A 26,209-nucleotide genomic window follows, 5' to 3' on the forward strand; every position below is an offset into this window, starting at 1 on the left:
TGTTACGCTGAGTCTCCACAGTAACAAAACTTCAACGAGAATCTAATCACTTTAAACAGCTTTTTGTTACGTGAGGCATTCGAGAGAGTCTCAAATGTACCATCGTGCATCATTGTTCCACTTTCTGTCGAGTGTCACACTCTCCTTCCTCCTTTTAACTGAAGCCTTGTGTCTGTTGTGATCTGCAGAGCAGCGCAGCAGTGGTCCGTGAGAAGGCTGAAGTGGAGGCAGCCAAGGGTGCAGTGGAGGGCCAAGCAGGGCGGCTGACCCAAGAGGCCGAGCGGCTGCGCAGGCGGGCACAGGAGCTGGAAAATGAGGTGGCCAAACTCAACCGCATCATCGATGAAGCCAAGCTGCAGGAGAGCAGGCTGGGGGACAGAGTTGGCCGACTGGAGGTGAGGGGTCAGGAAAGTCTCAGACCTGCAGCTGATGCTAGTTTTATTATATTTCTGTAGCATGTTGTGCTATATATGAAAGTCTTACTGTATATGACCACTTCACAGAGAGAGAAAAAACAATTGGAAGAATCCTTGGCTGAAATTAAGGAGCAAGAAGAGGAGATGTCACGTGCCAATCGAGCGTTGACCATTCGGTTGGAGGATGTGCAGGTGAGATCAGTAACACTGCGCTCAACTGCATGTGGAGAAACGGATTTCTGTCACAAGCATCTTTAACATTGTGTCCTTCTGCAGAGGAACTTGACCAAACTGAGCAGTGAACACAAGGAGTTGGAGGAGAGGTTACAAGAGGAGAGGACTCAGAAGGAGCAGTTCAAGAACATGAAGAACAACATCGAGGATGAGAGGAGGTTGCTGGACCGCACAGTGGAGAAGCTCCAGAGGGAGGTGAGTGCACTCGAGTCTGGAGCACAGTAACATTCATCCCAGCAAATGCTCTTCAGCTTTTTCTTTGTTTTTTTTGAACAGAGTTTAGCTGTAGTTATGAAACAAGAAGTTATTTAAACAATGTAGAGTGCTCATTCAGTTTCACGTACATTACGTCCAGAGAATGTCATCAAAGAAAAGAAAAGGGAAGGGGTATGGGAAAAGCTTAATCTCAGGCATGTTGATTTAAAATGCCAACTAGCAGAAAAAGGAAAAGCCAGATTTCCTGAAGAACATTTTCTTTTTGACAACCACTGAAGTATTTCACTTTTTTTTAAATAAAGCCTTTGAAAGGATTGAAAGTCCCCTTTCATAGAAAATATCAAGATCAAATGACATTTAAAAAATGCAGAACAAATGTTAGTAACTATTATTGCACACATATAGAGGAAAATGGATCTTCTTTTTCACATTTCTTTCTGCCTTTGTCTCTTTTCTCCATCTCACTGTGCCTGCAGATGAATGATATTGTGGATGCATCCCAGTCGTCCACCCGAGAGCTGCAGGAGCAGATCGACATTTACAAAGAGAAGAACCGTCGGGAGCTGACGGAGCTGCAGAGGCTCCTGAAGGAGCGAGGACAGGAGCTGGAGAAGTACCTACAGGCCACGAAAACCCTGCAGGAAGAGGTACAGTGGGCCATGTCAGACTCTTCTAACGTAATGGGCACAGATTTGAATGCTGACACCACTTTCATGGCGAGAGTGGTCAAATAAAGGGCATCATTAGTCAACCCAGCCGAGGACTGCCATGCAGAACAGTGGATGATGAGCCATTGTTCTGACTCAACCAGCTAAACCCCCTCCCTCAACATCGTCCTCTCCTTTCAGAGAGAGATGTCATCGCTTAGGTATTTCTGCTCCCTGCTGCCCTCTCAGACCCAAAACATAATATTAAAGTGAAGTTGAGTCATCCCACAGAAAACCTCTGCTCTTTGTTCAAATCAGTGTTTACACTCTCAGCTAGAATTAAAATGGAAATGTGGGGAATTGCTTTATAATGCTTTGATGTGTGGCCATAACATCATTGACCACTCTACATTGTTTGTTCAAGTAATTTATCCTTGTCAGCGCTCTGGAATGTGAAGAATGTTTTTTGTTGGCGGCAGAAATAGATGAATGTGAATAATTTATGTTCGAAGGAGGGTGGCTTATGTTGTTTTATTTATCTGTCAAACATTTATTTAATGAGGTGGGGCGGTTCAGATTGTGTTAACGGTGACCACGCAGAAACAGTTTTATAGTTCAGTGAAGGCAGAAAAGCCTTCAGGGCATTGTGAGATATAATGTCGTTTAACAGCGCTCCTACTGGGTTAGCATCCACCTGCAGTTCCCTGAGACCGTGTGAGTTACAGGGTCTGTGAAAGAGATGGAAGAGCTGCACATCAAATCTAAACTTCACACGTTCAGTTTTTGTTGAGTTGGTCGTTTAAAAAGAAATAATATCAAACCATGTAGAGCTTTGAGCACCCGTGGTGTGATGAAAAAGTGCTTAGTTTTGTGTCGTACCTTCATGCACACCTGGACAAAATGCACACCATGAACACAGGGTTTGATGTGATGTAGCGAGAGGTGAGAGGAAGCAGTGTAGACAAGAAGATGACTGTAAGCAAGCAGATATAAACGATGCAGATTTAAAAAACTGGGGTTTGCAAATGTTTTATGATGTAGGAAATGCATTCAGCATGTTTGTTTTTAGGCCTCAAGGACACACACAACGTGACCTAACTCTAACTCTGTAAACAAAACCATGTCTGTTTATAATGAAAACTCTACCAGGTACCTCTAATAGAGGTTTTGGCAGGCTATGCCCTGATTTTAAGCTGAGGAGGCTTCCTGGTAAAGAAAAAAGAAAGTGTACCGACATTTCCTTCTGTGAGAGGAATCCTCTACTAGAACCTTTACTCATGACCGTCAGTCTTTATTTGACATACATAACATGCTGCACTTTTACCCATCTGGAAGGACAAGGTCAACATCCTTTTTTCCTGCCTTCCTCTGTGGTGATGTATCTTTGTCCAGCTGGTGTGCAGGAAAAGGAGGATGTCAGTGTTGTGATATCATTGTTGTTAAAGCTGCGCTGGCAGGATTCACATCCTCCCTCACTTCTCCTGAGAAACTAACTGTTCTGGACTGGGCCTACTGAGTCCACTTTTCCAGCTGCTGTCAAATACCCCTGTCCGTCTCCACCCATGCACTTGGCAGACTGTGTAAATTACAAGTATATGCCACATACAACCCTGATCCCAAAAACAAAATATTAATTAAACTGAATATGATCAATTTCTAATCCTTTTTGACACATACGCAATTGAAAACAGCACAAACACAATATTTAATGTTTTACCTTGTTAGCTTTGTTGATTTTTGGAAATCAGGTTTACCACAGGTGAACAGGTTCATTGGTAACAGGTGATAGAGAGAGGTTCATTACTTTGTGAACACATGATTGTATAAAGGATGTTGCCACATGGGATCAGGAACACTTTGTAAAACTGAAGTGTTTTTGGCTTTCTTTAAAAGTCCAGCCAAGAGGCCAGAGCAGCTGTAGGCCGGGTTTCACCATCTAGATCTGCTTTATTCAATTGTTTAATACAGTAATTTATTCATATCCAAACCTTCGTATTGCTATTCAGGCCCTGAGAGTGGATGATTATCCCATTACACCTATTATTAAGGCTTTGTATGCTCAGCTTCAGCTCCATGACTTAAATTAGGTCTTACTTAAGTATTTACATGATGAAACATGGAACAGTTCTGCACTAATGACCAAATATTTGTTCTGGGTGAGAAATAAGGGCAGATGATGAATTTTCATTGTCTTAGCGTTAAGCAATGGGGGCAATTTTCCAGCTGTGGAGGGCACTGCTGCTGATTGAACACAGGGGGAAACACTAAAACACGAGCTGCACTGGATTCATTAGTCACTCATGGGACCATATCATCATTTCCCTAAGCACCAACTAAATTGTTGGTCATTGCTACAGCGGCAATACTCGATAAGATGCGAGACAACATGTTAAAGAAGGAGATGGACTTCCATTAGGAGGGCTGGGTTTAATCCACACTTGCCGCAGAAGCATTTATAACATGCTGAGGGTCCTTAACTGAGACACTGAACCCGTACTAGCTGATCTTCAGGAATCCCAAATGTGTCAGAAGACATTTTTTGTGTTCTAGGTATTTACACAGGACAATAAAATGTGTACGCAATAAGCTAACTTAAGCTAATAAGTATGTTGATGCATGTGGTTTTAGTTGTCACACAAGGAGGAGGACCTACGACGGTGTCAGAGGGAACGAGATGAAGCTGTGCTCAGGGAGAAGACGCTGGAGAAGAGGGTCTGTGATCTGGAGGTGGAGGCTGAGACAAAGGTCCACAATAAAGAAGACAAAGCTCGACACATCAAACTCATGGAGGTACATAGAGACGGCACAGAAAGCCACCGATAAAGGTTTCGCTATCAGTGGACATGATAAAAGGCCTTTAACATTTAGGATACCTGCACACCTCAGTAAACCTTGTCAGTGGATAAGCTGCATTCAAATAGCAACACTCACCGTACGGATGTAACCACTTGGTTTTGCAGGACAGGATTGCTCAGCTGGAGCTGGACCTGGATGAGGAGCGTCAGAGTGGAGACCAGCTGATGGACAGGATAGACCGAGGAAGAGAGCAGGTACAACACACACACACACACACACACACACACACACACACACACACACACTCAACACACTGTCATTATCAGTGCTCACCCGTGTCAGTGACCTGCTGTCCATGTTCACGTTAGATCACACAGATGTGTCTCTGTTCCATCTCAACCTGTAAATGATATCCAGATCTCCTGTTGCCTTGTCTTCCACCTCTAACATCATGACCGCAATCACTAATCTGAATCAAACGAACACATGAACTCCACAAAACAGCTTCAGGTCTCAAACGAAGAGTCAGTTCACATGATTCACATGCAGGCTGATGGGTTATATGAACGCCCTCTCAGGTGTGTGTGTCTGTGTGTGTGTGTGTGTGTGTGTGTGTCTCTTTACATCTAATATGCACACTCCACAATTTCCCAGTTTATTTCTGGTCAGGATAAAGTGGACAGGTTATTGCTTTGTAAGATGATCTTGCATAATCATTCAGGTTGGCGGCCTGCCAGCGTGGCCTTAGAGCGTCTGTCCAATTTTCATGCATCAGCCACAAAAGATCCCTCTTAACGCAGCGCCCGAGCCAACACATGCGAGCTGCCAAATGTCTCAAGTTTTCAGGTTGCTGGAGTTCACTTGGAAATTACGCTCAGTAACTTCATCTCAAGAGCAAATCCAGTTCTTGTGCTTGAAGTCAGTTTTTATGTCCTCGCAAGCAAATGCTCCAGTTTTCCTTCCTCGCTGATAAAGCTGCTGACGGAGGCACTGTGAAGTAAGATTTAGATAAAGTACATGTGCTTTTAGGTTTGTTGTTTGTTCGTGGGAGAGTGCTTACTAATCAGAGGGAGGATGTCGGTGCTGGAGTGTTTGAAATAATACTGCTTTATTGCAGCCCCACTGAATTTATGCTAATGTGTATGTCTTCTGTAGCACATACTGTACAGCGCAGCGGTCAGAGTTTCAAAACTGGAGTGAGACTCGGCACAGTCACGGGTTCCTCTCAGTCTGGATCCGACACAGATTCAACGATTGTGACCAAAATTTGACATAAATGCCACGTAGGGGCATGAAGAGTGGCTTAGTGTGGTTGAGTAGAGTATTTAAATCTACGGCTTCCCTTTTAAAAAATTCCTGGCACTGAGAAAAGAGTGGCATTGTGACAAAGTGGCATCGGTTCAGCATGAGGCTGAGGTCGGTTGTCAAGGCAACACTCGAGCTTTGTGCAGTCAAAGTGGAGTAGGTTGAGTGTGTGTGTGTGTGTGTGTGTGTGTGAGTGCACACACACACACACACGTATGCGGGTGAGTGCTGGTGTGTGTGCCTTAATGTCTGTGGGGATGAGAGGGAGTCGGGGGTGGGTGTATGGCTATGGGGTGGAGGGGTGGTGGGGTTGCAGCAGAGGCAGCAGGAAGAACACCTGCGTCTCTCCTGGCACCAGGTGCTCCTCTCCTGTCTAAATGAGAGTAATCTCCCCTCTCCTCTCTTGCCGTCTTTCACAAAGCAGATTAGTTTCGCTCTATGTTCCAGTCTGCTGATTCAGCTCCCTCAAGCACTGTGCTGGCTGCACCAGTTATAGGGGCCATCGTTCATCAGAGCAGCCCACTGTCACCCACTAATTGGCATAAAATATCACCAATTCTAAGCTTCCCTCACAAAGAAAGAACTATCACCACTGTATCGATTAGTTTCAGCCTCCCTTCTTTTGAACGGGGCTATCGCTGAGCAGTCATGTTGATGCAGTGAGGCCTGTCTGGGCTCATTCATGTTCAGTGAGTGGATGTACAAAGACAGATTAGCATTAAAGGATTTGTTTTTTCATTCATTTTGGGATAAACGCTTGTTCACTTTCTCGCTGAGAGTTTGATGAGAAGATTTATACCGCTCTCATATCTGTCTGTTAAATATAAAGCTAGCAGCCAGTTATCTTAGCGTAGCATAAAGACTGTGTGCAGGGGGGGAAACAAAATCTGCCTACCAGCACCTCTAAAGCTTATAACATTCACGTAACCCTGTGTAAAACCACAGTTTGTCTTTTTTCTACTTCAGTTTTTGTACAAAAGAGATGTAACTTGTTTATCAGTGAGCTTTAGAGGTGCTGCTAGGTGGATTTACATCTTTCCAGTTTTTACGCTAAGCTAAGCTAAGCTAAGCTAACCAGCTGTAGGTGGTATTGTATTGAATACTGAATGTTGTATAATCACACACAGCCTCACACAAGTGTTGCCAGGTTTAAAAGCTAATATTTAATATACAGTCTGAAATCACACAGATATATTTAATCTACAGAAACTACAACCATGTGTCACACAAGCTCTCAACAAAAAGTGGAATGCAGCCGAACAAGAAAATCAAGCTCACCAATTAACTGAGGACCTTTGAGCATTAATCTTCTATTGTTTAGCATTTTGACTCACTGAGCACTGCAGTGGTTTCTGTTGCTGAGTGAGACTCAGACAGTCTCTGATAATAATTGTCATCAGACTGTGTGGGACCGTAGCGATGACAGTGTCTGGACTCGGCTTGACAGGTGGAGCAGATGAGGAATGAACTCCTGCAGGAGAGGGCTAGCAGACAGGACCTGGAGTGTGACAAGATGGCTCTGGAGAGACAGGTACACACTCTCCTGTCTGGAGGAAAACAACTACACACAGTTACTCCACAGACTCACAACGAAGCACCAGCTCATTTCATTCATATGTCTTTTCATCATTTTCATTTGATTGTATTCATTCTCACATCAGTTTCAATTTCATATTCATTGGTACACTGACATGATTCTGGTATGAACAGACATTTATATGTGTAGCACCTCAACACTTCTCTCTTCGTGACCTCCCTAGAACAAAGACCTGAAGACCAGAGTGTCTTATCTAGAGGGCTCCCAGAAGTCCAGCAAAGAGGGCCTGGTAGCCCAGCTGGAGGATCGCATACTGGAGCTGGAGGAGAGGCTGGAGGGGGAGGAAAGGTGAGACAAAGGCTCCGATTGGGAATAGAGATGAGGTGTGCTGTGGGTAAGGTGATGGAAGAGGAAAGCTTCAGAGGGAAGGTTGACTGAAAAGTAGAGGTTCATTAGTTTGGGTATGACAGGCAGGAAGTGACTTCTAGCTTTCAGATGAAAGTTAGTTTATACTTGGACACTGATGGATTTGGGCTACAACTTTGGAGCTTATGTAAGAGCTGATTCACAGGAATCATCCGACTCTGCGTAATCAAACCCTGTAGAGACTCTGACCAGCTCTTAATTCTGTGAGTTTAAAGATTTATGCCTGTCAGAATGATGCTGTGTGTGTTTCAGGGAGCGTGCCAACCTGCAGCTGGTAAACCGCCGTCTGGAGAGGAAGGTGAAAGAGATGATGATGCAAAGTGAAGAAGAACAGCATTCAATGCAAGATCAAAAGGACCAAGTACGTCATAAAACACTCAATGCTCAAACAGTCTTTAAACTCAATTAATTACAGACTTGTTGATCTTTGTTCTTAACCCTTTTAATCTTGTGCATGTCAATTTCTTCCTCAAGCTGAATCTGCGTCTGAAAGCGGTGAAACGGCAGATGGATGAGGCTGAGGAGGAGATCGACCGACTGGAGCACAGCAAGAAGAAGCTGCAGAGAGACCTGGATGAGCAACAGGAGGCCAACGAGCAGCTCCAGAGCCAGCTGAAAGCTCTGAGAAGTGAGATCAGGTAAACAGCAAGAGCAGAAAAAGGAAAGGCTTAAAGACGATACAGACATTCTCAGTGTCCTCGTTATAATGTTGTTGTGTCTCCTCCAGGCGTAAGAACACCTCAGCCCCGCTGCTCAACAGTCTGCAAGACGAAGATGACGACGACGACGACATTAGCACCGACGGGGAGACGTACTTCAGCTCATCATCGGGCTACAAGCGCTCTTCAAGTCAGGACGACATCCTGTCCACCTTCACTTTGTAAAGCAACCTTGAGGTGGAGGACAAAGCTGCTGTGTGTTCATCACTGTAGGACCAAACGGCTGGCGATCCATGCCATGTGCTTTTCAACAGAATTGTAGCTATTCCTCGAAGCGTGTGTGAGACTTTCTCGCTAATATCCAGATAATTTGAAGTATTTTTTGTGCAAATCCACACATAATCCGCACATAATGCTCCGGGATATTAATTCTGGGTCCAATCTCAGTGTCCATAAAGTCACTCAGTATTATTTGAGCAGCTCTGACATTAATGGATGAAATCATGAAAGTTTTGATGTTTTAGCCTGGACTGTAGAAACTGCATGTATATACTGTTCAATCTGGTCATTTTACATTCCCACATGTAGTCTCTATTCCTTTATTAACAAATGGATTACACATGCCTGTCTATGATTTTCCTAGCATTAGTAAACTTGAAAACGAACTCTTTAATGCACTGTAAAACAACGCAACCAGCACTGCCTTTATGAACAATACGACGTTTTTAACCCTTACTTTTTTATGCCTATCAAACATGTTAAATTCAAGTACAGTATCTTAATTTTTGTATCATTCAGTAAAATAAAATATATTTACCTTTTGTTTTTTTTCTTTTTTAAAGAATGAAGATGAAATCGAATATATGAAGCGAGGAGTGTCAGGATGTTTTTATTTTATTTATTCAAGGTTGAATATACAAATCCTGACTCAGTGATGGCTTTAGGGAACAGAAAATGAGGGAACTTTGTACACATCCATTTTTATACAGTTTTATATGGTTTGGTGTCAAGTAATAGGTCTATGAAAATGTTACAGGCATGTGCTGTCATTTCCTCACACAGGTTACTATTAGTATATAGTAACATAGTAGTGACATCACGTTATTGCTTATACAACTACAGGAAGAGGCTGCTTCATGCAATCATGTGGAAATACCTAAATTAACCTTCTTTAGTCTTTTCTGTGTTTATTGATCCTGAATATACATCTCTAATCTACAACTTCTGACAGTTACAGCAGCGAACAAAGCCAAACCGTTTCATCTCTGAAGACAGTTACTGTACTGAAAACACTTTGACTTGTGTCTCTGGTGATTTCTCTCTGAAGGGGAAAGTGTTGATACTGAACTTTTTGTTTAACCTCATGTGTATTTGAAATGTGCCAGCGTGTACATGAGGCCTGTCAGAGAACACGTGTGGACCTCTTTAAATTCTCCTTGAACAGAATGAGGGAATTTCTTCACTTGAGATAAACTGATGATGTTTTTGCTACACTGTGATGACTTGCACTCTCTGAATACGCCCAAGTCCGATGCCTGTGGAGGGAGAGTGGATTGAGACAGATTCCTGCCACTACCTCTCTGTACACATTTTTATGTTCATAAATCCTGCTGAGACTAAAATAAAGTTGCTTCCAGTTACTCTCACATGGTTTGTCCTTGTTCTGTAATTTTCTGGTTTTAACACTTAAAGATCCCCTCCAGGCTTGTGTTATGATGTATGAACGTACTCTGCTTTGATTAATAATTGGTGTCCGTTCTGGTTTTTCTATAATGAAACATTTTCTATAAATGAAAAATTAATCTGTGAAAATGCAAATAATTCATCAAGCAGAAGTGGTCATTTAATGTACAATGTTGAATATTTATCAGGTATGTCTGAACATGTATGATAAGACTTTAATGATCCCATGCCAGGGAAATTCAGTCATGACACTATCTGAATGTTACCTGATGAAGGTGGAGCTGATAGCTATTAATGTCAATCATATATCAAAATCTGCTTTTTTGTTTCTGATTTGTTACAAGAACGGTCCAGAAACATCAAACAGAAAGAGGACAGAATTTCACTTTATTCTAGAAAATGTATGAAACTACGAAAAAGATTCAAACAGGTTGGATTTAACTCAATGTATAGGCAGATTTTTCCATGTTTTAAGAAATAAACCTTTAGCGCTCAAAAATAGATACAAATTACTTATGAAGTGTGAAGTACAACACCTGAGTAACTGTACTTCCCAGCGGTGGTTCTGGCTGAGATGATTTGATCTGTCTGGTGATCACTGACTTCGCTCATCCTCCAGTTGAATCTCTGTGGGGTCAAAGCAGCTGTGTCAATAGCAACTCTTTATCTTTAATTTCGTGCTCAGTGGGTCTGTATATTTCCTGCTGGAACAAATGAAGCATATGGATCCCGTGTTTGGGCCTGATCATCTTTCAGGGCAGCCTGAGCTTTGACCCTCAGTCTCTGGGGTTTAAAAAAAAAAAAAAAAAGAAAAGAAAGAAAAAGATTGATTCCTGGTGCAAAGCTGCAGCACACGGTTGAAAATGTATGTATTTGTAATAGATTCAGGCCACAGTGTAGAGATCTGTTTTTACTTTCATGTTAAAGAGTCTTTTTCTGACAATCAGTGTCCAAAAAAATGTCCTTTTTAAAAATATTTTAAAATAATAAAAATGAATTCTGTCCCAGTCTTTACACTGGTGTCCACAGCTGACTGCATCAGACGCAGGAGCTGAATAGACTGGTTCTTCTTACTCTCACTGGCTGACAGGCTATTGTTGGCAGGGCATGACCTTCAGTTGTTGCTGTTCTGTGTGGAACAAACAAATCAACCTTTTCGAGTGCCACGGCATTATCTCTCTCTCTCTCTCTCTCGTGTCAAACCAAGCAGTAAACTAATAGGGGCTGCAGCCTGGTCGGCTTAAGAGGGAAAAGTTGTATATGCCTAACAAGGTGATCATTCTTGGGATTCCTTTGTGTGCTTGAGTGACTTCAGCCTCAGTGACCGCTGAGAAATAAAGAGGCAGACAGCTGGGAGAGAGCTGTCTTGGAGGGACGGACCTGTGGGTGTTTTCTAATGTGACGATTTAGAGCTCTTTCACACAGCTCTCTATTTCACTCCTCTGAATGCGAAACATACAAGTTTTACAAGTCTTACAGGGATCTAGAAACAACTCTGGCGGTTCAGTGGAAGCAGACAGGAAAAATAATAATTTTCTATAAAAAAAAGTCACGGTGCCATGCTGCCCCCTAGCTGTAAAAAAGGTAAAGACAACAGGATTCATAGCTGTGAAAGGTGATGAACATCAGAAAATAAACAGAGAAATGCATATTAATAAAATGGAGATCTCAACTTTAAACTGAGGTCAGACAAATAATGTGAATGTGTACATTCTGAGTTTTGTGAGTTAAGAGCTCTGTGGTGTAAAATGAAAAGGCCTCTTTCTGTGTTCCTTTATATTTCCACAGGCTTGAGCATTAATAATGAGGTGCTACATAGTATTTTATTGTATCATGCAAATGTTCAACAAAACATCATCAAAGTATCAGTCACCTTAGGCCTGATCTATACAAGAGATAACAGACAGGGGGAATCAGATCATTCATCATCATTATGCTGTATTGATCTTGAAGAGTGGACAGTCCCTCGGTTACTGCTGTGTACATTCAAATCCACTGGTGACATATATGACACAGAGGCATCAGTAACCAACTAGTCCATCCTGTCGGGATGAATCGGGTCACATAGATCACTCAACAAGTGATTTATCAGAGGCTGTTATAGATCCATGAAGCTGCTGTCATTTTCTTTTATTTTGAGCCTTTCCACTGGAAAAACCTATTTCTCTATCTAACAGTAGAGGGTTTTTCAAGGATAAGTTTACATTTTTTTCAAACCTCATTTTAATGCATTGAGTGTGATCAGGCTATACACTGACAGAGGAAATGGCAGCTGTAATTGTCCCTCATGGTCATACTGGCTGCAAGGTGAGTCCTTCTTAGAGCGGGGAGCAAGTTTGACATCCTCGTAAATTTAAATCTACACTCCCGGCAAAATTAACAAGGCTTCAGCATTTATATTGATCAAATAGAGATACTCCAAATTTACTGTGTTTGTAGAACCATATCCCCGCTTAGCATTACCACCCCTCCACCACTGCTCAGCAGGGAAGCACAGTTGGTATTTCACAGTAAACAGACTGTAACTTTTGAAGATTCCCACTCGGTCTGTCTGACTGCTAAAGCTTCATATTAGCTTCAGCTGAACTCTAGGGGTCAGTTTTACACAGTTTGTCCCATGAAGCATTGCTGTAAGAGCAAGTCTCTTACAGCAATGTTTCAACACAGTGCTCAGAAAAGACATTGGTTCAGCAGCTTTGATCTATGTGAGTAAATGCCTCCTTCCTCTCCAGCTGTACTTCAACAGAAGTTAGATATTTTGACCAACCCTTAAAACAACAAATGTCAGTCACTTTTTAAGATTGTCACACATTGCTGTAAACAGTGTGTCATAGTAAAGCTGTGTCACCTTCGTCACAGACTGCACGTTCATCTGTCAACAGTTGTATTGGTGCTTTTCCGTCAAGCTGTCATTGAAACACAAGTCAACCTGAATTCCCTGCTGCAGGGATGTTGAACAGGCAACAGCCATTGTTGTTGGTTGCAACAACAAAATCATGCACAAGCAACCGCTACCACACGGGAGAGAAGCTCCTGTACTGCAGCCTGCATGCAGCAACTAACACCTCACACAGTTACTGTGACACAATAAACTCCCCATTTAAGTACTCAGATGCATTCTTAATGCATGTCTTCTACTTGTAATGGAATATTTTTACTGTGTGGTACTGCTACTGTTGCTTAAGTATTACTAGCAAAATGTACTTAAAGTATGTCATAGCAGACAACTATCCCCTGTGGTTGTTGTACAACTATATTTGACATTATTAGACTGCTAGTGCTGATGCAATAATGTGTAAGCAGCAGTTTAACTGCTGCAGCTGGTCAAGGCAGAGCTAATGTTTAACTAGTCTACTCAAAGCTACAACTAATGTCACTGTTCATCAATTTACTGATTATATCCTCGAAAAATCTGGGTAAATGTATTTAGTTACATTCAGAACCTGCCGTCTCCACGTTGCTATTTGTTGGCGTGAGTTAAGTCAACATACAGGAGAGCAAAGTGAATGGAAAATGTTGTTTCTTTATCAGTCGCATGTGCTCCGTGTGCATGTAGCCGTTCCTGTCAGACCGGCCCCAGAGAATTAACCCAGCACTGAATCAAGACCTGACCACAAAGCTATGAGAGCACAATCAGGACAGATGGTGGATATGATATCTTTATGAGAGAGGATTTCCACATGTGTCTCCATGTGACGCTGGACTGGACGGAGGCCTGGCTGTGTGACCGGCTCACTGATTGCAGGAGTAAAGCAACACCATTTGTTTGATGTCTGGTTACTCATTAACTTCTCTGGCTTACCTCTTATACCTCTTATATTGTTCTGAGATATTTTCTTTACATACTTAGTGACATGTTTTGACGTTGACTGACAGCAGATCTTCTAGGAAAAATAATGTAGCGTACAGATTGTGACTTGATTCTCGAGTTTCTATTAAGAGGGAGTGACTGCAGGCCATTCAGACAAGGAATGTGATCTGGCTGTCAGGGTGATTGTCTCTATGTTCCTTAAAGATATTAGACAGGATAACGAAGCACACACATAAATTCATGGAGGGTGGAGTTGTGAGCAGAAGGTAACATTAAAAAATAATGCTCGCTCTTTCTTTTCATCACTATCCACTATCAACAGCATCAATAATTCACTGTCTGAAGCAGCTCCTGTGCTCTGGTCCCTTTAGCCAGTTTCTGACTTTGTTGGATTAGAAGTGAAGTTTTCACACTCACAGTAGTGTTGGGAATAGTCAATAATTTACTCAAGTAAAAGTGACAGTCCCACAGTCTCATATCATTATATAACTGGATCATTTTAATGAGAAACTATTATATTTACTGTGTTCAAGATGGAAACTGTCAAGACATATCAACACATGACAACAATAGATTGTTTCACATTTTGATCATCTTAAGTGGCAGACAAAGTTGATTTTCTTTTAAAAACACACAATAAGTTCAACATTCAATGGACACTGAATGGTGCTAAATATCAGATTGACACTGGATGAATTAATTTCATGATTAGTTCATAAGTCAACATGTGAGCAGTGCTAAAATTGGTCAAGACGGAGCTCATTTTAAATACTTCACAACAAACTCCTGAACTGTGCACAGTAGAAGCAGCTCCTCCTTTATAAGCCCTCCTGCTGATAAAAAGTGCTCCACCTGTTCCATCCCCAGTAGGAGGTCCCGCCCTGTCAAAGTCCTGCTCTCAGTGCAGGAGGCACAGACCAGGTAGGCAGCTGAAATGTGGCCCGACAGGTCTGATGGGAACTCAGAATGAGAGAGAGGTCGGGGCGAGAGAGGCAGGGAGATTGCTGAGTGACTGACAAGTCTGTCAGCCAGGAGCAGTCCGGCAGGAACTGAAACAATGACATTGCTGTGTTTGTGTTGCTGAGTGTGGAACTGGATTGCACCTGATCGTTTCACAGACCTGAGAGGGAACCTCGGGGGCCCCTGTGGACTCCCACCAGCAGCAGCCTCAGCAGCAGACGTGACAGAGTGGAATTTCCCCTCCTCTCCCCTGGCTGGAGCCCGGGGCAGATGGTCGCTCTGACAGTTTGAGCAGAACTCAGGAAGGAGAGTGAGAGGAAGGGTGGGAGGAGGTCTGGAGAGGCAGAGGAAGAGAAGCGAGGAGTGGACAGAAAAGGAGACATGCATCGCCACGCTTCAGGACGAACTGTTTCCACCACCACCACAACAGAGGACTCTCCAGAGTCTTTAAGTGAGGTAAGAAGTCGCAGAGAAGTCAAGAAACTCTCCCTCCGTCTCTCCTCTTTTCTCCCTCCATTCTGCTCTGTGTTTTGCAAACACTCCTGTGTTTTTCCCCCCACCCACTTCTGTTTGCCCCTTGTTGCTTTTAACTCTCTGGCCACTCGTGTCTTCTCTGTTTCTTGTCAGTGAGATAATTTTTCCCACTCCCAGCTAGCACTTTCTGCCCCCTGATCATCTGAAAGTTCATGTTTGTTATAGGATGTGTTCACTTACAAGAGCACGTAATGGGAGCTGAGTGTGCAGCAGGCAGGGCTGTCATGTTTATTTGAACAGCTCTCTGATAAAACAGGCCTTTGTACTGAACTGGCCTTTAAAGTTGTTCCATTGTTGTCTAAGGAAGAAAGAACTTATTATCATCTAGTAAACTGAGTATGATACTGGTTCATTACTGCAGGCATGTTTTTTTTTCTTGGGAATAACAACAAATTTATAATGTTATAGTATATTTGCTTGTTTTAAAGCCAGACAAAGCACTAACTGTGGTGTAAATATTTTAACGGATGTGTTCATAGCACTGCATTTACATAAACTTTGCAGCTCTGTGGCCATAGTCTATAAATAAACCCTGGTGGTGGACTGTTGAGGTCTGTGAGATTTGTCAACCACTCCACCAACTGAGCTTCAGTGATGTTTTAATGTCAGCTCCTCTCTATCCTTTCTCATGATGACTTCATGCAAAAACTCACTTTCCTACTGAACATCTATTTCTTTTTTTGCCTTTTGTCTTTGTGTTGTTCACAGAGGAGGATCAGACGTCTCAGGTTAACCCTGCACGCCGGGGAAAATGAAAACAACGAGCCAAAAACCGCAAACTCAGACACAGTGAGTTTAACATCTCCCTCATTGGAATTCCTGCAATCAACCATGCTACACCCTGCCTATAAGTCTTTCGTGACAGCTCTATTTAGACAGGCAAAGGTTTAATGAGTGAAGTTTAATTAAAACTTAAATTCCCTGTTTGACTCAACAAACCAGCTGCATGTTTGTGTTTCTCTCCAGCTTTAAATGTGCAACCACACACACACTGAGGCACTCTTAAAAACAGAGATATGGAAGAATGATAAGCACCTAAAACATGAATTCATCAAAAATATATAAATACCTAGAAAGAGAGCTGGTGGAGCAACTGAGATTTATCTGTTTCTTTTTTGTTTTTTTATTATCTTGAGCGGTTACATAATACTGGAGGGTGTGTACGGCTGATAATGCACACACAGCTGTTTCACATTTACTTCAAAGCTCGGCTCTGATTCTAAATCTATTTCTTACAAAAGAAAATATTCAAAATACTTTTGCTGAACAGACAACATCTAACAAAGACACCTGAGAGCTTAGTTGACACAGCACTGACTCCAACCCGAGTAACCAAACAAACGCGACTCATTAAAATGGCCTTTACTTACCGAGGAGCAGAATTACACTCTGCACAGTATTCATATCTGTTCCTGCACATCGTGACCATGTGAATATTATTGTGAGTACATGCTGCAGGCTGTGTATGTGTGTGTGTGTGTGTGTGTGTGTTTGGCCCTGCCTTTGTTTGTCTTCAGGATTTGTGCTCCAGAGGTTGATGTTTGAGTTTGAGTGTGAGAACTGAGTATGACTTCACTTATTGTTGGTGCTTAGAAGCGTTTTGGTCTTTTTAACTGTGCATGGAGAAACACTAGGGCTTGTTTGTGTGAACATTGGCCAAGTAGCATGCTATTCATCTAGTTACCACACCTCCTCACACTCCGCTCATAAAACGCTGCCGTAATCTCTGAATGTGGTTTCCATTGGGAGGGTGTGACCGCGGCCATTGGAGTCAATGACAGCCTGGTCAAGAGTTGACACAAAGTGGAGAATAGCACACGTGGGCTCGGTGATGACGTGTGCTTCAGTGTGTGCTCACTGAGGATGAAATCTTTGCAACCCTGCAACTGTGCAGCTCATTCTCTAAAATGGTGGATAAAAAAATGAAAACAGAATAGTGACAATGGCCTGAGAGGCATGATAACATTTTGGGGGATTTGGTTATTCACTTAGATGATAAGTTTAAAAATGAAGCTACAGCCAGCAGCTTGCTAGCTGCTTAGAAAATAAAGCTGCACCTTGAAAGATCAGTAATTGACAAGTTGTATCTTGTTTATTTAATACATATTGTAAAAAAATGTCAATTTATTGTTTTATGGCATGGGTGTAATTGGCTTTAGAGGTGTTCACAGGTGACTTTGTTACCTTTGGACAGAGCCAGGTTAGCTGTTTCTGTTTCCAGTCGTTGCTGAGCTCATATTTACTGTACAAACATGAGAGTGGTATCAATTTTCTCATCTCACTCTCAGCGAGGAAGTGAATAAGTGTATTTCCCACAATTACGAGCTATTGCTGTAAGATCCAAAATATGTCAGCCTGAAAATATGTATGAAGTTATGCACATGACTGCAATGGTGTCCAGCTCAGTGGAATGGTGCAGGCCTGAAAACGGACTCATTTTCACTCAGTATAAGCTAATGTCAGCAAGCTGATATATAATTTGCATGTGAAACTACATGTAGTACAGTGTGGAGAATCATCACTTTGAAGGCACTTCAGGGCAAACTGAAGAGTTTTAGAGGTTAAAAACTCACCTCTCTGTGTGCTCTTCATGCTTATTATGTATTCAGTGCTGAGCCCAGAGCTCTGCACAGGTGCTGCTTTAATTGCTGTGAACTGTTGTTGTTGCAACAACATTTAGTTCAAATACCAGCACAGTCTACACAAGTGACACAGAGTTCAGCAGACCTGATTCAACTGTTTTTATTGCATTTCTTTAGTCATGAAGAGTTCATGTCTTTTTTTTGCCAATACACTTAAACATGTTTCCACTGAAGTTCCTCTGTCATGACTGACTGATGAAAATCAATGAGGAGGAGGAAGGAAATGAGCTAAACATGCTCTGCCCCAGATATCCAGAGATGTTATGTTTCAGCAGGAACGCTGCTTAAAGTTGTCATTCGCCATAAAATTAGAAAGGGTGTATCCTGCAACCTGACACATCACGGACACAATCCAACCAGCGACTATGGCCTAGATGAGATATAATACATCTGCCCCATGACACACACAAAGAACTGAGGCACAGTTGCAACTTACGTATGTCTCTATACCTACATCATTGGATTTCATCTCCACAATGGCTGAAAGTCTCCTCAGAGTGACCAAGATTCAGCCCAGCGAGCGACACGAGGGGATCTTTGTGTTGTGATGTAAAGACAACTTTCATGGCGGTGTCGGAAATAAGGAGCTAATCCAGTCAGTCAAGTCCTTCACAGTCATATGATACAGCTGTCAGTTTGTGTGCGGCAAACAAAGTAAAATGCTTGACAAAGCTCTGACATACTGCTCTTTCAAAGTGGAGTCTTTAAGTTGTTCTTAGGTCTTAGCATAATCCAGGCAGTCGGTGAGGCCTGTGACGAGGTCGTGCTGCTCAAGGCAGCAAAACAAAAGAAACTCAGTGTGCTTCTCCCAACAAATAGACAGTTTCAGCTGCAAGAAGCAGGTAAACATTGTCCACCAGTGTGGTCAAACACTGGCACTGTAAAATTCAAAGCTGCACACAGAGCATTGCTATTCTGAGCCCTCAGTGTTGTTAAAACATAAAGATGTTGGCTGTTCTTCCCTCCCATCTGCTGGAATTCATATCCGCCTTCACCATTTCTCAGCGGCATGTCCTCTGTAGATGAGGTGGTGGAGAAATGCGAGGCTCGGCCCTGTCCTCGAGACAACACTGGCATCTTTGTTCCAGATCCTCCTCGCTCTTATCTCTGCGAGATGTTGAGACTGACGCCCCTTTCTCTGGATGATATTTGCTCACTGAATGTTGAGTTTGAGCAGAGACAGGAATCTATCTATCTATCGATCTATCTATACGATTAGCAAATTATGTAACATATTCAAAGTGAGTCAGGATGAAGGCAAGAAACAACCAAGCAAAGAAAAAAAGACAATAAAACGAGCGAGCACCTTTTCTACATGTGACCACAAACAATGACAGAGTGTATTACAGCAACAGAAACTCTTCTAATTAGAGGGTGTCCATGCTGTAGGATGTTATGATTGCACTTATCTTGAAATTTTGTCAACTTTACAGGGTGAATATTTATTTGTTTGTTTTTTCCCTGTAGGCTGAGAACAGGAAGGGTGTCAGTGGGGCATGGATGAAGAAGAATGGGGTGATCCAAAGAGAGAGGCCAGCTGGCAGGGAGTCACCTCAGCAGGTACACAGCCACATCCACCACATTAACAATAGGCATGACGCTGTGACGTGGCACATACTGCCACTGCTTCAGTATGTGTGTCACTGACATCTTCCTGTTCAGCAGGTTTCTGTGCATGCACCCTCAGGCTGTCATTTATAATGTAGCCATGGATAGAACAAGCATGAACAAACCAATGCTTATAGATGACAGTTACAAATTCCATATCTCACCTCTATCTATCACATGTGTATGCACACATGGACACACACACACACACACACACATATATGCATTGGTTGCAGCTTTCTAATTTCTTCTTTCACTACAGCACTTAAATATTTATTGAAATTGAATCTCTATTCTTCAGCTTTGTAATTTATCTCAGCTCATGACTATAATTGTTATTTGTTATTCTGTAGCATTAAATTGTTTAAAGTGCTGCACGTCTGTGCTGGTGTGCATCTCTTTTCATTGGGCGCCCGTGTGCTCGAGGTACAATAGGCAGAAACGGCAGCAGCTCATGTACTGGGTTGCAGAAATGTGACACCTTCAATACACTCTGCACTTTTTTTAGCTGTTCGTTCCCAGCCTCCTGTTTCCAGTGCTCAGCAGCAGTGGTTCTGGAAATACCTGATCTAATGAACATATGGAGGCATCTGAATCCACACACACACACAAACAAACACATGTTCTGCACCCGCAAGTGTGCACGTGTGCACACATGCAAGCACATAAATACAGAAACACAATGATGATATAAGTCAGCCTCAGCGGAGGGTGGCTAAAGAAACCTGACCGGTGCGATCCTGTCTCCCTCAGCACCTCGGAGACATGACCAATGGGGCGCCAGAGACCTCGCTGCAGCATCATGGGCCCAAAGTGTACGGCGTTGTGCAGAGGGCGAGCTCGGACAGACAGCAGGAGGTGATGGCGCGTGAATGGACGTTCAATCACCTTGAGGATGAGATGAAGTACATCAGAGAGGTGAGTGGAAACTAACAAACATGCAGCTGGGCCTTCAGGTTAACACTTCTCTGCTCTAACATCACGTCGTCTGCTGTATGCGAGGCTGTGGGGGATGTGTGGATCATATCTGTATGTTCTGCATACAGGTGAGAGACTCTTTGGAGAAGGTGAGAGAGCGGATGTACGGGCAGTTTGGAGGAATGCAGCAATCAATTCAGAAGCTTTCACAGGAAATCAAGGTAATGAATTATGTAACATGATGTGACTTCTTGTCAAACTCCAGTCTGTGAGGCTGTGAATACATCTGAAACTGCAGTGTACATGTGTGTTTGCAGGCTGCCAATTCACATCGCAGGAGTCTGGAGTCAGAGGTGAGGGTCCGGACGGCAGCCATGGAGAGCTTTGATCAGATGAATAGCTCCCTTATATCTGCAAACATTGACCTGCAGGTAATCAAATCAGTGTCACTGAACCTGTGAACCTGCTCCCTGACGGCTGCATTCCACCTCGGAAAAGGCTGACTTTATAAGTAAAAGAAGTTTCCTTTGCAGAAATCCCTCCTGGAGAACTGCCAGAGCAGAGTGGACAGGAAGGAGGAGGTGAAGAGTTTGCGCAGCACCTGTGAGAAAGCACAAGAAAAACTTAGAGACAAGGAGAGAGAGCTGGCCGCTGTGCAGGCTGAAAACCAGACTTTGAGACTGCAGGTAATCCTGTGCACACATCTATTTTCACTCAGTCATGTCAAAACATCACACTGGTGCTCTGGCACATTAATTGAGATACTGGTCACCCAGCTGGTGTGGCAAGTGGGCGCTCAAATGGCCTGTTGCAAAATGGTCTGATGAGTCAACAGCAGTGGAGACGTGTGGGATGGCGTGACAACTACAAAACAAAGAAATATGGGAAGGCTTCACATGTAGAAATTTGTATTCTCTTCCTTAAACCTTATCAGTTTTTCACCTTTTCAGTTCATGCATTATCTGCAGTAGGTTCTTGTAACAATTAAAGGTAAAAAGCAAAGCTACAGTTCCAGTCTGTCTAAAAAATAAAAGGTTGCTCTTCATTAGAGAGCAAAGCAGACTGAATCTAACAGATTTAATGACTGATCATCTCACCACAGTACAGTAACACATCTGCTGCATCTTCTGTTCTGGTGTCAATAAGGAATAATCAGCCTCGCAGTCTAAATTTCTGCTGTGCTGTCAAATGTTCAGGTGCAGTCTTCGCAGGAGGCCAATGCTCAAGCGCTGCAGGACCTGTCGGCAAAGCTACAGCAGGAGTACGAGGAAAAACTGCAGCAGGAACAACAGAAACACAGGGAGGAGATTGAAAAACTACAGGTTTTTACTCCTTATTCGTTAACTTTCACCATCGCACACCACATGCTGTTTCAATGCCAGTGGAAATCCAAACTTGCTACATGTGTCATAACAACAAGATAGATGTGTGGTTACTCAACATACCCCAAATGTTTTGGCTCATTTTGCAGAGATTATGATGGATTGTTCTCTAAAGCACATTCACACGATCATTTTAAAACCAGTCCAACATCCAAACAGAAGTGTATTTCTATCTGCGCAGGCCCAACTCGATGAGTACATCAGGCGACTGGAGGAAGCAGAGAGAAACATCAGGACTGCAGAGGCCAAGATTGCTGAGAGGGACCAGAGGATCATTGAGGTGGAGCGCCTTCTGGACTGCATGGGAAAGGTAAGGCAAATTTTATCAGAACAAAAATCACATCTACACTTTTTTCATGGAATAAACTTTCTGATGAAAATGTGTTTTACAGGAAAAGAGTCATCTCCAGAAGAAGCTGCAGGAGAGTGAACAGCACCTCCGCCTGCTGGAGCTGACTGACACAACGGATGCAACTGTAGCCAAAAGGTACAAAAAGGATGTCCACATAAACAGAAACACCACGATGACAGAACAGTCCCAACTCAAGGTCCACTTAGTGGCTTTTCCTGTGTGCTTTTAACTGTATCACACAGTCTTCATCAGCAGGTGGAGTTTAGGTTGTCATTGTTCAGCAGCTCACCTGCAGGACAGACACTAGTTACTGAGTGGCTGCAAATCAATCAGTGTGCTGCAGTCCTTTGTCTCCCTGAAGTTTGTTATCCTCGATCTGAGAAGCACTTGACAAGGCTGCATGTCTCTAGAAAATGCAAGAGGATCTCCTTTTCACCAGCGTAATGTAGGTTTCACTGGCTCCTGTTTAGGTCCAAAGAGCTGCAGTCTGAAGCTGTGGATCTCCGTGAGAGGATCAAGCACTTGAACGACATGGTGTTCTGCCAGCAAAGGAAGGTCAAAGGAATGATCGAAGAGGTGAGGAGAGTTTATCTATCCGTGTACGAATACTCTTCCACTGTGCATTCAGGTCTTCTGTTCTACTTGTGTTTCACCGGGTTAAGTTTGTTTAGCATCCAGAGTGTGGATGAGTGGCACCTAAGGAACATAAAACTTCCTTTGGCCCAGAACAAAAGGTGGCCCACCTTTCACTGACAGGATGATTCTGAGTGTTGCGTGGATGTTGCATACTTATGGGTCCGTAATTTATGAGTGATTTCCAAGAAATCCTGGAAATAACTATGGAATTATGTAGCAGGGGACAGTCTTCAAGTGGTACACTTCTAATCAACCAATTCTGATGAACTGCAAGTGTGTTTTAGAGAGTCTTGTAATAAGTGCACGGCAGGTCCATTGAACATTTGACAATGTGAAATTTGTCTACAGGCAAGTTTCCAATAATAAATGATTGATGAATAAATATCAAGTTTGATTTCAAGTGACCTTTTTTGTAACTTCGTATTCCTGTTTTGCCTATCATTAGCACTAAATCACACAGAGAGTTAATTCCAGGAAACAGACTTATTACGGGGACCATATTAGATTGAGTTACTGAGAAGAGAAAAGATCTGACTGACCCGGGTAATAATTATTTTTATTTAAATGCTGTCTTCTTTCTGAAGGTTCAATCACTGCGAGGTCAAGTCGCTCAGAAGGATATGTTCATCTCTGAGCTTCTGGACAGAATTGCAATAGTGGAGTGTGAGGTAAGACAACTACATTACTGTGTTCACTACCTGATTTAATTCGGGTGTGGTGTCTTCATCTACTGCTGTCTAAGAATGATTTCCTGGGCTGCTGATTGCTGGATATCCTGAGCTTTCAGCAATGTCTGCTTGATTTCCTCGTGTCACTGTACCTATCAAATCACTTTCAAGTGACTTCAGTCTTCTGCATGTATCTGATCTGACAGCCTTGTTTCCTCTTTTCCTTTTCCTAGAATAATGAATTAGAAGACAAGCTGAAGTATTTTGTATCCACACAGAATAGGCTAAAAGAGGCTGTGGAAACTAGGGAGATTGGAGTAGGCTGCGATCTGCCCCTCAGGTAAGAAGCAAACTTGTAGCATCAGGTCATATGTGGGGCTTCATTTGGAGATGGTTTCTCACTCTAATGTCTGAATGTGCTTCTGCAGACATGAAGCACAAAGGCGTGATGTTGAACCTCCTGTTCAGTGTGAACCAGCTCATTTCCATCCCATTCAACATCCACCATCCCTTCAACCTCTATCACCAGTGAAACCTCCATCACCCACTCAACCTCCATCCTCCACACAGCCTCCATCCTCCACACAGCCTTCATCCCCCACACAGCCTTCATCCCCCACAGAAACTCAGTCCCCTTCATCTCCCACTCAAAATCCATTTCACTACCTGACAACACCCATCCAGCCAAGGACATTTAAGTCTAATATCCCTCCACCCAGCAGGCTGGAGTCCAGTTTACTGATGTACACGCCTCTGGAGTACAGCCGCATCCTGCGGTCAAACCCCTCAGCACAGAGCGAGAGGTTCTCCAACACCCGTCCGACAGAATCAGAGCGTCCCGTGAGTCCAGTCCAGTACGGGAGAGATGAGGTGGATGCGGAAACAAACACAGACGCAGTGTCGTCAAGTCCAGAGGAGTCTACTTCATCCTTGTACCTTTCTCAGCCAAGATCAAGAGCCCCTCAAGTTTATTCACCCTTCATGAAACTTATGGAAATCACAGCAAACATAAACATAGACTGATCGTGAAGTCATAGCTTGAAAAAGACATGTTCTCATTGAGAGTTTGATGAGATGTGCAATAAAAGTCATTTTTGATGGTAAACATGAAGCTACAATTATCTTAGCTTAGCGTTAAGACAGGAAACAGGGAGAAACAGCTGGCCTACAGGCTTTGCCCACAGGAGACAAAATCTACCTACCAGCAGCTTTAACGCTCACTAATTAACACAATATGTCTCATTTGTTCCATCTGTAAAAAGTGTAAAAATGACTTTGACTTCCTGGTGGATCAGCTGGCGACTGGCCACCATCAAAAACTATTCTGGCGCATATACCTCGGTAAAATGCAGATTTTTTTGCTGGAAGTTTTTATACTTTGTTTTTACACATCAAATAAACAAGATATACCATGTTAATCAGTCAGCTGGCGGATGTTGTTACCTTTAGACGGAGCCAGGCTAGCAGTTTTTCCAGTATTTATGTTCAGCTAACTGGCTACTGGCTGTAGCTTCATATTTAGCAGACAGATAGTTGTATTGATCTTCTCATTGAAAATTCTCCTAGAAAGTGGAAAAACATGCAGTACATCTCAAAATAATGATCTATTCCTTTTAAACTCAGTAGGTCTTATTTTCACCACTGATTCTCACTCCACTCCTGTCATCCTCTCAAGTGAGCCCCATCAAACAGTTTTTAGACTTCTAGTTTTTGTTATAAACCAATTTAACAAGTTAGGCCTAATTACTGAGCTTCAGAGATGCTGCTGGTGGATTTTGATATCTTTGGACAGAACTGAAGGCCGCCTCCAGTCTTTATGCTATGCTAGGCTACATGTGGCTGCTGTTAACTTAGCATAAAGCCAATGTACATCATGAGTGTATGTTAAACTGCACAGTTGCACGTTGCTGCGGTTACAGCTAAGCCGACTGCAGTTACATATTCAGTATACAATCATGAGAGAGACATTTATCCTCTCTGTAACTCAGAAAGAAAGCAAATAAGTGTAATTCCTAAAATGTTGAACTATTCCTTTAAAACTCAGTCATCTTTGGTCTTATTTTCACTGCTGGTCGTCTTTTTTTTAAATGGCTGTTTGTGATCTCATTTTTTTAAACCGTCAAAACTTGATATGTGCATATTAGCTATACGGTGCAGGATATGATTCTGCTTAATGACATAAAACGTCTTATGGAGGTTTTGCACGTAGCACTCTTCATGATGATGATTGCTGTTGGGTGTAAATAATGTGATGCTCTGTAAAGATATTTTGTAAATAATGTAGCTTACTGAAGGATTATGTTTGTTTTGTTTACAGTGAATGTAGCCTTCTTACGTATGCTGCTCATGGAGCTATGAGCATCCAGTCCCAGAAGAACGTTGATAAGGTTATTGCTTGTATTTTCTTATTGTTTTATATTGGCTCTGTACAAATTAAATGAATATTATTTTCTTATTATTACATTATGTACAAAATATTTATTAACATGCTTTGTGCCTTTGCAAACAGCCTACTATTTGATACTGGTGGTGGGAATGAATCTCGTTAAATTGGCAACAGGGTAATATGATATAACGTGATATAAAGTACATTTCTGTGCTAATGATGAACTGTTGAATCACTTCAAATATAATGAGCTAATTGAAGTGACTGCCATTCCTGAGCCACAGGCACAAGTATTATCCAGCTGTTGTCTGCACTGCCACAACTGTGTTTGAAAAGGTTTTATGATGTGCCTTTTCCGTATCGATACATATCATACTGCGACTAATGATAGGA

At 42.6% G+C, this 26,209-nt stretch overlaps 2 protein-coding genes across 5 annotated transcripts in view; both read left to right on the plus strand.

Moving 5' to 3' along the window:
- cgnl1 (cingulin-like 1) overlaps positions 1-9,884 on the plus strand; it is a 28,507-nt gene extending 18,623 nt beyond the window's left edge. Inside the window, exons 9-19 of one of the 2 annotated variants that reach the window (XM_076727779.1) lie at positions 189-395; positions 504-608; positions 693-845; positions 1,343-1,513; positions 4,142-4,303; positions 4,474-4,563; positions 7,062-7,145; positions 7,375-7,499; positions 7,830-7,938; positions 8,052-8,215; positions 8,305-9,884. In XM_076727779.1, coding sequence (XP_076583894.1) covers positions 189-395; positions 504-608; positions 693-845; positions 1,343-1,513; positions 4,142-4,303; positions 4,474-4,563; positions 7,062-7,145; positions 7,375-7,499; positions 7,830-7,938; positions 8,052-8,215; positions 8,305-8,461 — 1,527 coding nt within the window. In that variant the 3' untranslated portion in view covers positions 8,462-9,884. The remainder of the gene's footprint in view (positions 1-188; positions 396-503; positions 609-692; positions 846-1,342; positions 1,514-4,141; positions 4,304-4,473; positions 4,564-7,061; positions 7,146-7,374; positions 7,500-7,829; positions 7,939-8,051; positions 8,216-8,304) is intronic. The other variant, XM_076727787.1, reaches the window with a different exon arrangement.
- A 4,771-nt stretch (positions 9,885-14,655) lies between these two features.
- Positions 14,656-26,207, plus strand: myzap (myocardial zonula adherens protein). Of its 3 annotated transcripts, none has more exons than XM_076727816.1 (14): positions 14,656-15,146; positions 15,933-16,013; positions 19,334-19,426; positions 20,228-20,392; positions 20,521-20,613; positions 20,710-20,823; positions 20,926-21,078; positions 21,589-21,714; positions 21,956-22,084; positions 22,167-22,261; positions 22,597-22,702; positions 23,347-23,430; positions 23,664-23,770; positions 24,153-26,207. In XM_076727816.1, the coding sequence occupies exons 1-14, from the start codon at positions 15,072-15,074 to the stop codon at positions 24,451-24,453; spliced, it is 1,722 nt and encodes a 573-aa protein (XP_076583931.1). In that variant the 5' UTR covers positions 14,656-15,071; the 3' UTR covers positions 24,454-26,207. The 3 variants fall into 3 exon arrangements, with proteins under 3 accessions (XP_076583931.1, XP_076583914.1, XP_076583923.1); XM_076727799.1 differs by having other exon boundaries at positions 14,657-15,146; positions 23,859-26,207; XM_076727808.1 differs by having other exon boundaries at positions 14,658-15,146; positions 19,340-19,426; positions 23,859-26,207.
- Positions 26,208-26,209: the final 2 nt, after the last annotated feature.

The sequence above is a fragment of the Chaetodon auriga genome, chromosome 1 (assembly GCF_051107435.1).
Source record: "Chaetodon auriga isolate fChaAug3 chromosome 1, fChaAug3.hap1, whole genome shotgun sequence".
Lineage (NCBI taxonomy): Eukaryota > Metazoa > Chordata > Actinopteri > Chaetodontiformes > Chaetodontidae > Chaetodon > Chaetodon auriga.